The sequence below is a fragment of the Aquarana catesbeiana genome, linkage group LG06, assembly GCF_042186555.1.
Source record: "Aquarana catesbeiana isolate 2022-GZ linkage group LG06, ASM4218655v1, whole genome shotgun sequence".
Classification (NCBI taxonomy): Eukaryota; Metazoa; Chordata; class Amphibia; order Anura; family Ranidae; genus Aquarana; species Aquarana catesbeiana.
In genome coordinates this window covers 94,826,624-94,843,125 of record NC_133329.1, presented here as the reverse complement: position 1 = coordinate 94,843,125, position 16,502 = coordinate 94,826,624, and the positions used below count along the sequence as shown (strand labels likewise).

The 16,502-nt window shown below is 42.0% G+C and overlaps 1 protein-coding gene across 1 annotated transcript in view; it reads left to right on the top strand.

The window, feature by feature from the left end:
• ZNF598 (zinc finger protein 598, E3 ubiquitin ligase) overlaps nucleotides 1-16,502 on the top strand; it is a 59,483-nt gene that overhangs the window by 25,031 nt on the left and 17,950 nt on the right. The window contains exons 3-6 of the mRNA XM_073636464.1: nucleotides 2,507-2,619; nucleotides 2,715-2,841; nucleotides 4,682-4,893; nucleotides 16,146-16,363. Of these exons, the coding sequence (XP_073492565.1) occupies nucleotides 2,507-2,619; nucleotides 2,715-2,841; nucleotides 4,682-4,893; nucleotides 16,146-16,363 (670 nt within the window). The remainder of the gene's footprint in view (nucleotides 1-2,506; nucleotides 2,620-2,714; nucleotides 2,842-4,681; nucleotides 4,894-16,145; nucleotides 16,364-16,502) is intronic.

Below are 16,502 nucleotides of genomic sequence, written 5' to 3'. Positions count from 1 at the left end.
GTCATTCCTTAGACTTATCAGCAGTAACACGGCTCCTGTGCCAGCCAGTGTCTGATATTCAGTACTTGTAATATTTACTCTGATTGTTCAGGATATTGATCCTTGAAGAACTGACTACTGCACAACTGAGGAAGCAATAAATGGAGCAGCCATGTGGCCCAGCTAACAGACTGGCTTATTTATAAGGAAGGACAAATACCAATAATGAGGGTGCTCTAGCAGCCAATCACATTTTAAGCCGGACTCTGGAAGCAGCTACATATATATAGTTGAAGTTTGGAGCTGTGTTGCAGCTAATGATACTAATTATCTAGCTTTCTCTGGTCTCTGTGAGGCCTCATGCACACTGGGTGTTTAGCCCTGGTCCGGTGTTTATGTGCAGGTGGAAGGTACAGGCACACTGTCCAGTCCCAGTTCTTGCAGCATGTAAAATCTATGAGATGCTGACAGCTGATGCATCTGGACAGTACTAACAAATGGCAACCACCTCAACCTATAACTATAACCTATAACTGCAACAAGGAGCATAAGGAAGGGCAACGCATGTGAAAAAAACAACAAACATAAATTCCCAGCACACTTACCAGCCTGCAAAAAACTGAACTGTCTAACAGTTCATGTTAAAACCAAGGGGTTTAGTTTGCACAAATTTGCAAATACATGCGTAAGCTGCAGCGGCTACGTAACCACACCCCAGTATTATCTTCAGTCCTAACTCTATCATTTTTAATTTTGAAAGTCTTCTGAATTGGAGCACTTAAATAATAATTAATAGATTAAAGTGATACTAAAGTCTTGTTTTATTTTTAAATAAAAAAATAATTTTTATACTTGTCTGCTCTGTGCAGTGGTTTTGCACAGAGCAGCTCGGATCCTCCTCTTCTCGGGTCCCTCGCCGGCGCTCCTGGCCCCTCCCTCCTGCTGAGTGCCCCCACAGCAAGACGCTTGCTATGGGGGCACCCGAGACGCTGTTCTGTGTGTCCATTCAGACACAAAGCCGTGGCTTGAACCCACCCCCCCTTCCTCATTGGCTCACTGAATTTGATTGACATCAGCGGGAGCCAATGGCGCCCGCTGCTGTGTCTTCACCAATTAGGTGGAAGAGTCCCTAGACAGCCGAGACACTCGTGCAACATCGCTGGATTGTGATGATGCTCATTTAAGTTGGGGGGCTGCTGCACATAGGTTTTTATCTTAATGCATAGAGTGCATTAAGATAAAAAAAAAACCTTCTGTCTTTAGGACCACTTTAAGGGCAGGTATGCCTGGAGAGAGCCTTCCCCTCCTTTAAAGGTACAGGGACACACTGGACACTCAGCAACAGCACCTACTGAACAGTTAAATCCAGTGATAAGTTAAAGCGGAGTTCCACCCAGAAATGGAATTTTCGCTGATCCGGTTCCTCCCCCCTCCGGTGTCACATTTGGCACTTTTCAGGGGAAAAGCAGATACCTTTCTAATCCAGGTATTTGCTCCCACTTCCGGCGAAAGAGCTCCACAGAATCCGCGGCAAACTACACCATGTCCGACCCCTCCCTCATCCGTCCCCCCTAGTCCCCCTGCTGTCTTCTGAGTGACACACAGGTCCCAGAAGACCGCAGGGACCATTTAGTAGAACACACAGTGTGACTCACGCATGAGCAGCAGGGAACCAGGCTGTGAAGCCGCAAGGCTTCACTTCCTGATTCCCTTACTGAAGATGCCGGCGCCTCCACTCGGAGCAGAGGGACGGGTCGGGTGAGGACATCGCGGGCGCTTATGACAGGTAAGTGTGCTTATTTTAAAAGTCAGCAGCTGCAGTATTTGTAGCTGTTGACATTCATTCTCAGCGTCATAGGAGAGCAAAAGTAAGTGCACTGCTATGATCCACAAGAGAAGTATGACCAAAAAAGCTTTGGCCATACTTTTCTTTTAAGCATTCCCTACTAATAAAAAGAATGGAGATATCTATATCTATATCTATATCATCTATATCTATCTATCTATATATATATATATATATATATATATATATATATATATATATATATATATATAAAAAAAAATTATATCTGCCTGCTGTCACATTAGTAAAACGTGTTTGTTATTGGTTTTTACACTTTGCTCTTTACTTTATTTCCAATAAAAAGTTTTAAAGTATTGCTGTAAACAGAATGAAATGAAAAGTGGATATGTTGCCAATGACAAATGGTTGGATACCGCTGTCATGCATGGGTCATGGTTTTAGGGGTTTTGTACTGGGTTGGGTCAAGTCATGGCAGGTCCAGTCATGTATTGGATGCCATGGCAGCTGTGGATGGAACCACATCTAATATTCCCAATGCATCATGGGATATATAATGTTAAAGCATCACTGAAAAATGACATAAGCTCATACACTTGGTAAATCTGTGTGACTGAATATATTGACCATGATTGTTTCTCCACTGTGTTTTTCAGCTGTTTATTACAGACATTTTTCTTCATTTTTCTTCATATCGATATTTTTGGTCTTTTTGTTTTTCAGGTGGTTTTTGTTAAAAAGGTGTCTCCTTTTTCTAGTATCAACACCACCCAGATGCAGAGTGACAAGAAATATGATATATATTTCACTGACGGCAAAGTATTTTCTCTCTACAGGTAACAGGTTTTTTTTTTTTTTTTTTGTCTCTTTTTTTGTGATCTGCCGCTTTCCACCGTATGTCCCGTCTCATCTCTTGTAACTGTTTCTGCAGGTGGCTTCTGCAACACGAATGTTGGCTGTGCCCTGACAGACCTTTCCACACCTTTGCTGACCTAGAGCAACATATGAGAAAACATCATGAGTTGTTCTGCTGTAAGCTATGCGTGAATTATTTAAAGGTAAGGGTAGCAAAGTCGCAGGAAAGCTGATAGAAGCTTCAGCCTCCCAGCAGCTACTGGCATTGGAGAACAGCTGTGACGGGGATGTGTGGTCACTGTTAAAGAGGGGGGTGTGTGTTCAGGCAGAAGCATTGGTTGGTCCTGATTGTATTTATAAGCACCCACGTTACCCACCACAGTTGACTGTACTCCAGTGCCAGTAGCCGTAGAGTGGTACAGTAAACCTATTTGGGAAGTTTTTGGCAGCTTTGCATGCTGGAATTATTAACCACTTGAGGTCCAGGCCATAGCCGAATGATGGCCACAGCGTGGACCTCAGTTTCTGGGAGGCCGTCATAGGACGCCCCCCCCTGTGCAGGCGCACCGCGCGCACCCTGCAGGGCGTGCGGTGCACGCGCTGTGATCACCGAGGCACAGAGACTCAGATGATCAAAGATCCGAGTAAGGGGCCGATCCCGGCCCCTTACCATTTGATCGGCTGTCAGCCAATGACAGCTGATCACATGATGTAAACAAAAGCTCAGTAATCGTGTTTTTTTTTTTCTCCTCACGCTGATAGCGTGAGGAGAAAAAAAAGGCGATCACCGGCTTATGTTAAAGGGACATCAGTCCCGAAGAGGAAGGAGGCACATATGCCTCATCTGTGCCTGCCAGTGCCCACAAGTGCCACCTGTGAATGCCCACAAGTGCCACCTATCAATGCCCACCAGTGCCACCAATCAGTGCCACCTAGCAGTGCTGCCATCAGTGTAAGCAATCAGTGCCCATTATTGCCCCCCACCAATGCCCATAACTGCCACCTATCGGTGCCCATCAGTGCCGCCTCATCAGCGTACATCAATGAAGGAGAAAAATTACCCGTTTGCAAATTTTTTAACAAAATATAAAAAATATATACTTTTTTTTTTTTAATTCGGTCTTTTTGCTATTTTTTTAAACAAAAAATAAAAACCACAGAGGTGATTAAAATACCACCAAAAGAAAGCTCTATTTGTGGGGAAAAAATTATAAAAATTTCATTTGAGTACAGTGTTGTATGACCGCGCAATTCAAAGTCATTCAAAGTGCGACAGCGCTAAAAATTGGTCTGGACAGGAGAGGGGTTTAAGTGCCCAGTAAGCAAGTGGTTAAAAGGGTAGCGGTGGGTCTGTAAAATGGTCCAGTTTGCCCAGAAGAGTTTAGGTCTGCTTTTAACATAACTTAAAACCTGTAGTGAGAATGTAGCTTTATTGAAAATATTTTTAGGGCCAGTTCACACCACAGAAACCCAGTCCGCATACATTCCAGATGCATTTTTTTGGTGCATTTTTGATGCAGTCCAGTGCATTTTTTTTTCCCCTAACCATAAATGACTTGTGCGTTCCACAGTGTGTTTTTGATGCAATTTACAGTGTTTCAGTGCAGGAAAAATGCAGCATGTTCCACTTTTATTTTAATTTTTTTTCTGGAACTGCAAGCACTGGTGTGAACCACACTACCTGCCTGGAGTTTGCATGTTCTCCATGTGCCTACGTGGGTTTCCTCCGGGTACTCCGGTTTCCTCCCACACTCCAAAGACATGCTGATAGGTTAATTGGATCCTGTCTAAATTGTCCTTAGTATGTATGAATGTGAGTTAGGGACCATAGAGTGTAAGCACCTTGAGGGTAGGGACTGATGTGAATGTACAATGTATATGTAAAGCGCTGCGTAAATTGATAGTGCTATATAAGTACCTGAAATAAATTAAAAATAAATAATGAAGAGAGCCCATAATATGACTGCTCCATGTAAACAAGCCTGTGTTTTTGCACTGTATAAAGTCCTGGTCTGGATTGCTTGAACAGTCTTTCTATTTCAGAATTTTACCTATGAGAGGAAGTGGTACAGCCGCAAGGATCTGGCTCGCCATCGTATCCATGGTGACCCGGAGGACACTTCCCATCGTGGCCATCCTCTCTGCAAATTCTGTGATGAACGATATCTCGACAACGACGAGTTGCTCAAACATTTACGCAGGGACCATTACTTCTGCCACTTCTGTGACTCTGAGGGGGCCCAGGAATACTATAGGTAAATTAAGCATATAAAATACAACCAGAAATTAGACCAACCGTTCATTGTTTGTAGGATGGTGGACAGTATCATACTATCACAGAGCGTTTACTATCTAGGCTGTTGTTTATATGACATACAAAGAAAAAATTGTGCGCTTGCATTAGATATTTAAATCTATATTACTACATGATTATCATAAGTAGATAAACAAATAAATAAAAAATAAAAAACGCCATCAAAGTTAATTGTGAGTGAATTAGAAAGTCGCTATGCTACAGAGCAAACAGCGACATGTAAGTCAAATACTAATATGGACCATTGCATACATATAAACCAACAATAAAGTTATAAACTGGTGTGCAAAAAAGAAAAAACAAAGGTTATTCCACCCAAGTGCAAAGTCATAAGTGAAAAAGTTCAAAATTGCATCCTGAGTCGCAGGAAAAACGCATATCCAAAGCTCATGAATTGTATTCCTTAGTGTGTATAAAGGAATAAGGGGACGTGAAGGGACCTCCAACCACCAGTGGATCTGAAGGTTGATAATAGATGTATCCTTACCAGACACGTTGGACCTCCTTTATAGCAAGGTCTTGGAAGCATGCAGTTTTAGCCCTCTGCAGGGACAGTAGATGTCAGCTCACCACACAGCTGGAGATGGTTCCGACACTTCCGCATTGATGTAAACACTCCCTCGTTTGGACTCGTAGGTAAAGAAGGGGAGAAAGAAAAAACTCCAATGGTATAGTATGTAAAAAAAGGGGAATTTTATTGCCTCAGACAACTAGGCATCTTTAAAACATCCAAAACATAAAAACATAAAAGCCGGCAAAATATAAAAACAACAGAGACGCCCGTGCTAGGTTACATGGGGCTCTATGGCGATCTGGCGTACACTGCGTAGCCACGCCCTACATGTTTCGTGATAGGTCACGTCTTTAAAGGGGCACGGGCGACGCAGTGAACCATCGCCATTTATAGTACTTCCTTACATTCAAGCCTCGTTTTCATCTGAGTTTCAATTACAATCTGAGCATGTGCAAAGGATACCAAGCCTCGATATGGCTCCCGTTATAATGCTTCCTCTCTATTCAAGCCTCGTTTTCGTCCAAAGAACGAATTACGATCTGAGCATGTGCAAAGGATACCAAGCCTCGACGTAGCTCGCATTATGAAACGCAAACCAAGAAGCTTGTTCCTGAATGTCATTAGCACACTTTATATGGCCAAAATTTTGTTCTCATCTCAAACTAATATATGTCATCTATTATAGGTCTAAGCAATTAGTAATTTTTGGGTCAAATCGTCCCATTTTACATACTGTAGGATACTACTCCTACAGTAATAGACATTTAGCAAAAAAAAAAAAGGGGGAAATTTTGAAAAGGACGAAAAATTAATTAAGAAAAAAAAAAAAAAAACTGCTAAATCTAAACAATATTGCTTGTTCTTTCCTCAGACCACAACTACTGTATTATTGAAAAAAAATCTCTATATTTGGGGGTTACATTACTAAGAATCGTCATACATTAGTCCTATATTTATGTGTATTACTACATTCAAAGGGCAGCCATATCTCGACATGGTATCCCCTATATTTTTTACAAAACCGACCACCCCTAGATACAATATAACCACCCCTAGAAAAAGAGGGAGAGGGGGGGAGGTTTACAAATTATTCTCCCAAGTGTCGTAATCAATGCGTCCACACACAACATCGTCTAAGCATTGTCAATAAACGCATTAATCTCGACATCTACATTGAGCCCAAAGGGTTTTAAACATTTCATTTTATATATCCACTCCATTTCGAGCTTGAATATAGCTCGTTTTTTCGGACCACCCCTCCATGGTGTCTTGAGTCTATCTATGGCTATGAATTTTGTACCCCTAGGATCTCGCCCCTGTACATCCAAATAATGTTTGGATACTGGGTGGCCTATAAACCCTCTTCGGATATTTCCAATGTGCTCGTTCAATCTGACCTGAAGGGGTTGTACTGTACGGCCCACGTATTGTAATCCGCATGGACAGATTAAGAGGTATACTACGTGGGTGGTGGAACAGGTAATAAAGGATTTAATCGAAAAAATCCTCGAAGTGCTGGTAGAATGGAACTGTTTCACTTTACGATCTTTGATGTCATTAATAGTACAAACAGCACAGTTTTTACATTTATAATACCCAACCAAGTTCTGAAAGAACATGGGTTTCCTGATGGGAGGGTCGCAGACACCGGGAGCTATCACCGATCTGATAGAAGGTACTCCTCTGAAAATTACACGAGGTTTCTCAGGAAGTAGAGGGCCTAATACACTGTCATTTTTTATAATATGCCAGTGCTTATACATCAATTTCCTAACCAAGGAATATTGATGAGAGTAGCCTGTTATAAAGGGACAAATGGACTCTTTCCTTTCAGGAATTTCCACCCTACTCTTATCTCTAAGGAGTGACTCTATCAACCAACTCCACCTCTCTCATTTTTTCCTCAAGGAAAGGAAATTCATATCCTTTTCCCAAAAACCTCTCAGTAAGTATCTTAGATTGTACTCTAAAGTCATTGATGGTAGAACAATTACGTCTAATACGTAAGTATTGACTTTTAGGGACTGAATCAAGCCACGCTTTATGGTGGCAACTGTCTCTGGGGATAAATGAATTGCGGTCTGTGGTCTTGAAATAAGTAGAGGTATGCAAAGAGTCTCCCTCTCCCTTAATTACAAGATCTAGGAAGTTCACAGATTTTAAACTGGCCTCATACTTAAATTCAATCCCCCTGTCGTTCCTATTTAGATTTTCCATAAACTCACAGAGAGATTCATGGGTACCGTCCCCCCAGTCAACTCTATCAAAAGCCTTTTCGGCATCATGTCGCTGTTTGCTCTGTAGCATAGCGACTTTCTAAATCACTCACAATTAACTTTGATGATGTTTGTTATTTTATTTATTTTTTATTTATTTGTTTATCTACTTATGATAATCATGTAGTAATATAGATTTAAATATCTAATGCAAGCGCACAATTTTTTCTTTGTATGTAATTTTTCACCTCATTGATATTTGTGGTTTTGTTGCAGCTGCAGTTATATTAATTTTTTGCTTGATAGCGCAGGCTTTCTCTTTCTTTTTTTATGTTGTTTATATGAGCATTTATATAAACTGTCTCAAATTCCCTGATATTCCTCATATTGTCCTTTTACTTGCCAACCAATCTATAGTCGAATGACAGCTACAGCACGGTTGGCCAGTACTAGTAGGACGTCTGTTGTTGTCCTCCCAGAACTGCACCGGGCGCTTTGCGATCCATGTGCCCTTCAGATATGGCTGATCACAGATCGAGGTAACAAGCCAATCGCAGCAGCTCTTTACCATGTGATCAGCTGTGTCCGGTTATCAGCATTCCTTTCCTCACACTGTTACAGCGTGAGGAGGGAGCCGGTAACCAACAAGTGTGGTCTCTGACTTTCTTCAGGTATTATTCTCCATGACCTTAGTAGCTGGAGGCCAGCAGAGAGCGTGCACACAGCATTGGGTATTGCCGTGGTGGGTGACCAGCAGCTTAGTGGCAAATCTCCATTTGTAGGGTATGTGATGGTTTTGGCGTTAGTGGATAAATTGCCTGCGGTTCTCCATGGTCGCCTTGGATAGGTCTGCGTAGAGGGCAATCCCATTGAAAGGGGTTCTGGTAGATTTTTGCGGCAAGCATCACTTTTGCGTTATAAAAATGGATGTGTGCTAGCACATCACAAGGTTTCTCTGCCGGGAGATGAGGACATTTTCGGTAGCCTGTGTGCTCTATCATCTACACATCATGGATTGTAGGAAACGTGAAGACGTTTGAGCTTCTGGGGAAGTTTCAGCTGCTTGCTCCGCTTTGACCTTGCGCCTCACAGTCTATCTTTGCTCCCACTTTCTGGCATAGATCACCGCGGCATTCGTGGTGACCTACGCCACTTCCGGCACCTACTCTGTCCTCCCCTGCTGTCTTTTGGGAGACAGAAGACAGCAGGGACCAGTGAGGACGCGCAGCGCAACTCGCACATGCGCAGTAGGGAACCATGAAGTGAAGCCGCACGGCTTCACTTCCTGATTCCTTTACCGAGGATGCCGACAGACAGATTGGCTTCGGCTGCCAGCATCGCGGGCTTCCTGGACAGGTGAGTGTCCATATATTAAAAGTCAGCAGCTGCAGTATTTGTAGCTGCCGGCTTTTAATTTTTTTTTTTTTTTTCGGGGACCTCCTCTTTAAAACAAAATCCTTTACATCCTTTACAACCAAGCAAGTTGCCATCTTAGCCTCTGTTTAATTTGTAGTTGCCATTGTCTGCACACGTGTTCAGTTACGACACCAGTCATTTGATGGCTTGACATTTCAGTTCAGGGCAAAAGCAAATGTGACCGTTCTCATTCATAGCATGCCTTGAATTTAAGGGCTCGTTCACACCATACCTACATAAAAACTGATGGGAAAACCATGCAGAAACATGAGTTTACATCAGTTTCACATCTGTTTACCTCGGTTTTCATGCACATGGACATCAGTTTTCATACTTGTCAGTTATGTGCTCTGTTCAACACTATTGTTGATGTCATGCAACGTGCATACATGTTGCAGATTCCTGCGCAGAAAAAAATCTGCACAGTGTGGTGTGAACAGGGCACATAGAACAATTTTTTTTTTTGTTGGTGCCCTTGCAGAATGCATGCAGAAGAACTAACGTCTCTGCACCATGGTGTGAGTGAGGCCTGTTTTGGGAAACAGTTAGGCCTTGTTCACACCATACTGCAGACACTTCAGTTTTTCTGCCTGCGTTCTGCAAGGGCACCAAAAAAAACAATTGTTCTCTACAGTATGTTCCCTGTTCACACCACAATGTGCAGATTTTTTTCTGCGCAGGAATCTGCAAACGTATATGCAGTTTTTTGCACGTGAAAAAAACATGACAAGAACATTGGTGTGAACAGGGCACATAACTGAAAACTGATATAAAATGATGTCTCTACAAGTTAAATCTGTGATTTTCCCTTCAGCCCCCATCAGTTTTCATGCACGTATGGTGTGAACGAGGCCTTAAATGGAGGGACTCTTCACTGACAGTTATTGTGTTCATCCAGCCTTGACACCTGCAGCTGCCTGAATACCTGAAAAGTGACTGCATCAGAAGCAATTACTTTTCATCCGATAACCTTTTGCATGGCTCAATGGACTTTTAAATTGACTTGTCCAGCCAAGTGGTGTTTGCTCCAATACTTGCCAATTCAGCAGAAATTGGATGAAATTTGAGCCATTTATGGCCAGCCTAAAGTAATTGTAACACCTTGGTTGTGTTGTTTTTTTTTGTTTATAATAACGAACATGTTGCATGCTCTGAGAACTGCATGTCCTGGGCGATACAAATTATGCATCCCTGCAACCGTGAATGGGCTGACAGAAGCAGTTCCAATTTTCTACGTCACACGATATTACTGCAAAGGTTTAGGAAACGCAAAATTTCAGTAAAAAACACACTTAAGTGAATTCTAGGGCACACAATAAACTGCCCAAGTTTTTGGTAAAATATAAGATGAGGCTGCACCGAGTAAATACTCAACATAACCCTAAATATGTGTGCGCCCGTGAAATGATAACCAACTTCGGTACCCTACATTTTTAGTTGACACTTCAAAAGCCCCCTATAGGTCATCAGTTTAGTGTTATGAAGGAGGTCTTATGCTAGAATTATTGCGCAGCGATCTGTAATGAGTGTATCTCAAATTAGGTTTTCACACGTAGGCGCCCCCGATGCATGTTTTTATGTTCGTGTGTATATGTGGGTATGGGGGGACATCAAATTTGTTTTTGGGGGGATTTTATGCGCTTGAGTGTAACTTTATTTTATTTTTTTTTATCACATAGGGGACAAAAAGTCCCCTATGTGATGATTTTAAGGTGACAGGTTCTCTTTAATGAGACGTGTAGGGTCTAAAAGATCCTACATGTCTCCTTTTTGGGCTCCACTGAATGTTTTGCAAATTGCTGATTGCTGGTGCAATGCTTTCTGGGCTCCTAAAATAAAAAAAATAACATTTTTACCTGCAATAAAATGTGAATTTATTTCTTTATATATATATATATATATATATATATATATATATATATATATATATATATATATATATATATTCTTTATTTTATTTTATAATACTACAAAAATATACATGCATTCCCCGACCAAGGAATTTTAGGCTCATTACAATCTTTAAAAATGGTACACACATTTATCCTACCCACCCAGATCACCCAAAAAAAGAACCACCCCCCCCAATCTCCCTCTCTCTCTCCTAATACACCAACTGCCTCTATGTCTCCATCAAGAATAGACTCTTCTCCGTTTTCCTAAATTCAAACCATTTCTGCCACATCTCTAGATATTTCTTCCGTGATCCTTCTATTAAATGTATTGACTCCTCCATAGATCTCACCCACTCCACCCTTATCCATTCTTTCAAACTTGGAGCTTCCGAGACTTTCCAGAGGCATGGTATTAAAGCTTTAGCAGCGTTCAGGAAAAACGGAACTAATGACCTACTATATTGCGGTACTTTCATATCTGTATCGTGAAACAAGCACGTCCATGGGCTTTTTTTAATCTGTTCCCCCCGTGATCTGTGAAATTATTCCTATGATTTCTCCCCAAAAGATATGGATTTTGGGACATTCCCACCAGAGGTGCGCAAAAGTTCCATGGGCCCCACACCCCCTCCAACAGGTTTGGGGGTTCTCTGTCCTATATTCATGCGCCCTCTGGGAGGGTCACGTACCACCTTGCTATTAGTTTAGAACTCATTTCATGCATCTGGGTGTCTCTTGCCAATGAATAAACCATTTTTAGTATCTTAAGCCTATGTTCCTCATCTCTCAAGGACCCTATTTCTCTTTCCCACTTATCCAGATAAGCGGGGAAACCCCTTGTTTGCTTCAACCCTAAGTATTTTGTAGATTTTAGATATACTACCAGTTGTACTCATGGGGGAGCTAAGCAATTTTTCTATTGCTCTAAGTTGGCCTCTTCCCCTCAGTGGTTGTGGGAGAGAGTGTATAAAGTGCTGTATCTGAGCATACCTCTTTCCCCATTCCCTAGTGATTTCTATATACGTGTAAAGTCTATTGCCCCTCCTCACATCCTGCAATTGTATTACATCTTTTTTTGCCCACCTTGTAAAATATATGTTCCTCCTTCCCTGGTTTAAAATAATTTAGTGTTAACAAGTGATATTAGTGGTGAGTTATAATCCCATTGAAATCTCTTACTTAACCTGTCCCAAATCTTGAATGTGTTCCTCGTCAAAATATTAGTGCTGTGCCCTAACTCACGAAATTGTGGCGGGATCCATATCATCTTTTCTAGATTCACCCTACTTTGTGCTATTTCTATATTCACCCAACTTTTTTCTTTTTTAACGTGCAGCCAATCTACGATTCTAGAGACAGAAATTGCTTCATAATACTTTTTAAAATCTGGAGCTCCCAATCCTTCCTGTCGTTTATCCTTAATCAGAATATCATATGCTATCCTAGGATATTTACATACCCAAATATACCTCAACACCATGGATTGTAATTTTCTAAAGAAATCGGGGGGAAGTGTGATTGGGATCATCTGGAAGGTATAAATCAGCATTGGCAGGACAAACATTTTAACTGCATTTATCCTGCCAATCCACGACAAAGATCGGTACTTCATCTCTTTCAATTGATCCTTAATCTTGTTGAGCAGAGGGATATAATTAGCTTTAAACAGATCATTCGGGTTTGATGTCAATTTTATTCCCAAGTATCCCAACTCCTTCCTGCGCCAGGTAAAAGGGAACTTAGGTTCTATTGCCCTCTGCTCTCTTATCTGGAGTGTTTACATTTAGAAGTTCTGATTTAACCATGTCTATTTTAAAATTTGTACGTTCCCCATAGCGCTTGAACTCCTCAAGCGCAATGGGGATTGTTGTTCTGGGGCTAGAGATGTAGCAAAGCAAGTCGTCTGCAAATGCTGCTACCTTATATTCCCTTTCTCCCGCCCAAATTCCCTTAATATCTGGGTTCTTACGAATCGCTGCCAGTAGGGGTTCCAAAATTATTATAAATAAGATTGGGGACAAGGGGCAACCCTGTCTTGTCCCGTTAAATAATTCAAGGGGAGAAGACAGGGTTCCAATTCACTCTAATTCTGGCTCTTGGGTGCTGATATAGGGAAGTAATCCACCTCATCATCCTCTCGCCAATTCCCAAATGCGGCAGTGTTTCAAACATGAACCCCCAGTCAACTCTATCAAAAGCCTTTTCGGCATCAATTGACATGAAGACTGCCGGGATACCTCTCCTAATTACCTCCTGAACCAAAAAGATGGATTTCAAGGAGTTGTCCCTTCCCTACCCGGCACAAACGCCACTTGGTCATTATGGACCCACCTAGGTATCCAGGCCTTTAACCGATCTGCAAGTATTTTGGCAAAGATTTTTATTTCAGTGTTTAATAGCGAGATTGGTCTATAGCTACCTGGAGATGCTGGATCTTTTCTTTCTTTCAAGATAAGAGTAATGTGAGCCAGAAGAGACTCCCCTCGGAGCATCTCTTCTTCTCATTTAAATAATTACAAAGTTTACGTACCAAGACTTTCGAAAATTTTTTATAGAATAGAGTATCCGTCGGGGCCCGGGCTCTTTCCCAGAGTGGTATTACTTATTGCTCTTTCTACCTCCTCTTGTGAGATAGGAGTCTCAAGGAGCTCTACCTCTTCCTTCTCCGCCCTGGGAAGGTCTAGGCCCCGCAGGTACTCCCTCATAGCCTCCTTCCTCCTCTCTCCCTCTTCCTTTTTTCCACCCACCGCACCTTGTATAAATCACTATAATAGGAGTGGAATATTCTTGTAATATTGGGGTAAGAGAATTCTAGCCCGCCTTTCTCATTTTTAATCTTGGGTATAAAGGTCTTATTCTTTTTTTTTCCTTGACCCTTCTTGCCATCCATTTATCTGATTTATTGCCCCCCCCTGATATTTTTTCCTTATTTATGGTTTCAAAGGCGCATTACCTTTCCTGTTCTAATAGTTCCTTCCTTAACTTCCTTCTTTTTTCTATTAGTTCTTGTCTTTCAGGGATCCCCCTTGGTCGTGTATCTTGTTCGAGTTCTTGGATCTCCTTATAAAAAGTGACATTTTTTTTCCCCCTTTCTTTCTTTTTCCCCGCTCCTATGCTGATCAGGATCCCTCTTATGTAAGCTTTGTGGGCCTCCCAAAGCGTAGCCTTAGATATTTCCTTTGTATCATTTATCTCAAAGTATGTCCTCAATTCCTGCTCTACCCTTTCAACTGAATCCGGTTCCTGGATGAGAGAATCATTCAATTTCCAGTTCATACCCAGTCTGAGCATCCCCAGTTATCTCCAATTGGATTTTCACTGGGGCATGGTAGGACAGTATGATTGCTTTGATTTCTGCAGCCTTGAGGTGTTGGACTAATTGGTGTTCTATTAAGATCTAATCAATCCTCGAGAATGATTTATGTACAGGGGAATAAAAAGTATAATCTCGTTTCATTGGGTGGCATATCCTCCATGCATCCATTAACTGAAGGGTCACGAGCGTTTTTTTAAGTTCCTCCCGCTTATGAGTTATAAGTTTGGAGGCACCTCCTGAAGTGTCACAGCCTGGGTCCATGCTCCAATTCAAGTCCCCTGCCACTATTAATTTCCCTTCTTTGAACGTCTCAAGTTTTTAGCACTTTCCTTAGGAATTTATCAGGGTCTCTATTTGGGGAATATATATTTGCTATTGTACATTTCATATCAAACAGTTTGCCCTTTATAAAGAGATACCTTCCTTCTGGATCGGCCAGATGCTCTCCCTCTACAAACACCATTGTCCTATCAAATCCAATGGCTACACCCCTTGAGTGTGTTGATCCCGCATCCCCATAGAACCACTTTGGGAACTGCTGTGACGCCAGGTTATCCCCTGATACATGTGTGATATAAGTCTCCTGTAGGCAGACTATGTTTGCTCCCAAATACTGCAATTCCCTATTTATTCTATACCTTTTTTTGCTGTGTTTAGTCCCCTTACATTATACGTAACCAAATTTACAACTCCCATGTATTACCCCAATAGGAGCGTCTGGCCAGTCCAGGGAGATACTCTGGGCAATGTGGTCCCTGTGGTCTCTTTTCCAGGGAGAACACAGGGATACTCTCACCTCCTCCTTCACCGCTGGTCTCCGGGATCGTATGACGGGTTTCCCCCTTCCTGCTGCAGTGGTTGCTCTGTCTGATTCCAGGCAGCCTTCTCAGTGGTGATCCTTCAGTGGAGCCTCTCTCCAGCTCCAGCAGCGCTTTCTTCGGCTGACGCTGTGGTTAGGGAGGTACCTGATGTCCGAGTTCCAGGGGTAGTGGTAGAGGAAGGACGCGGCCACCCGATGCCAGCAGAGAGAGAGCGGCGACTCATCAGGCAGGGCCGGCTCTATCTCTCTATACCACGTTCTAAGCGTCCCGCCATTCCATCCTACAATCAGAGCGGGTGTGCAGAGAGGGCTGGCGGCCCAGGACCCGTTGACGCTCCACCCCATCCAGCAACTGTCAGTAGGCCGTGAATTTATTTCTTTTGCCTTTTTTTTAAAAAAAAAAATAAAAAAGGTGAACTTATCTTTTAAGGTAAAAAAAAACCTTTATCCTTTGGAAACACCTTTTAATGATGATGTTATTTTCATAATAAAAAACAACTAGTATAAAATGTTTAAAGGAAGAACTGTGTTGTTTTTAGTAGAACAGAAGCTCATTATTTAAAGTATAACTAAAGAACCTTCTGTTAAAAAAAAAAAAAAAAAGTATAACTAAAGGCAAAACTCCTTCTTTCCTCTTCCTCTTTCAGTGGGTACACTAGTTCTGGTGACCTAATGGGCCCCAAGAAATAGCCTTGTTTTACTGGGATTTCCCTTCACTTCCTGCTTGGCTATGACACAGGAAGTGAAGAGAAATCTCTGCAATGGGACACAGATGGCGAAAAAAAATTTGACAGGAGTTATAACCATCCCTTTGTTCTATCCAAAATGGGGAAAAAAAAGTTTTGCCTATAGTTTTAACTTTAAGCTGATTTTCTTGTCTTGGTGTCACATGGCAGGGAAATGGTGTGGTCATGGCAATACACACCTTAAAAAGGTCTACCTGTTTCTCTGTCTGCGGCAAAAAAAAAATTAACTTTTGGCTAGATGTAAGATTGAAACTATCCTTTTTCCTGCAGCGAGTACAATTTTCTGCGGGAACACTTCCGTGAAAGTCATTTCCTGTGCGAAGAGGGTCGGTGCAACACAGAGCAGTTCACGCACGCATTCCGTTCTGAGATAGACTACAAGGCCCACAAGACCACCTGTCACAGCAAGAACCGCGCAGAGGCCAGGCAGAACCGTCAGATCGACATCCAGTTCAGCTACGTTCCTCGGCATAACCGCAGGCCTGAAGGTATCACGAGACAAAGAGATCTGTTGGATTACCTCCTTGACCTGTCACAAGACTTAGTCAGAGCACATATATTAATCTTCTGTCTTGTGATTCTGTATCTGTTTAAGTCTCTTTAACCACACATTCAATTTCTTTAACT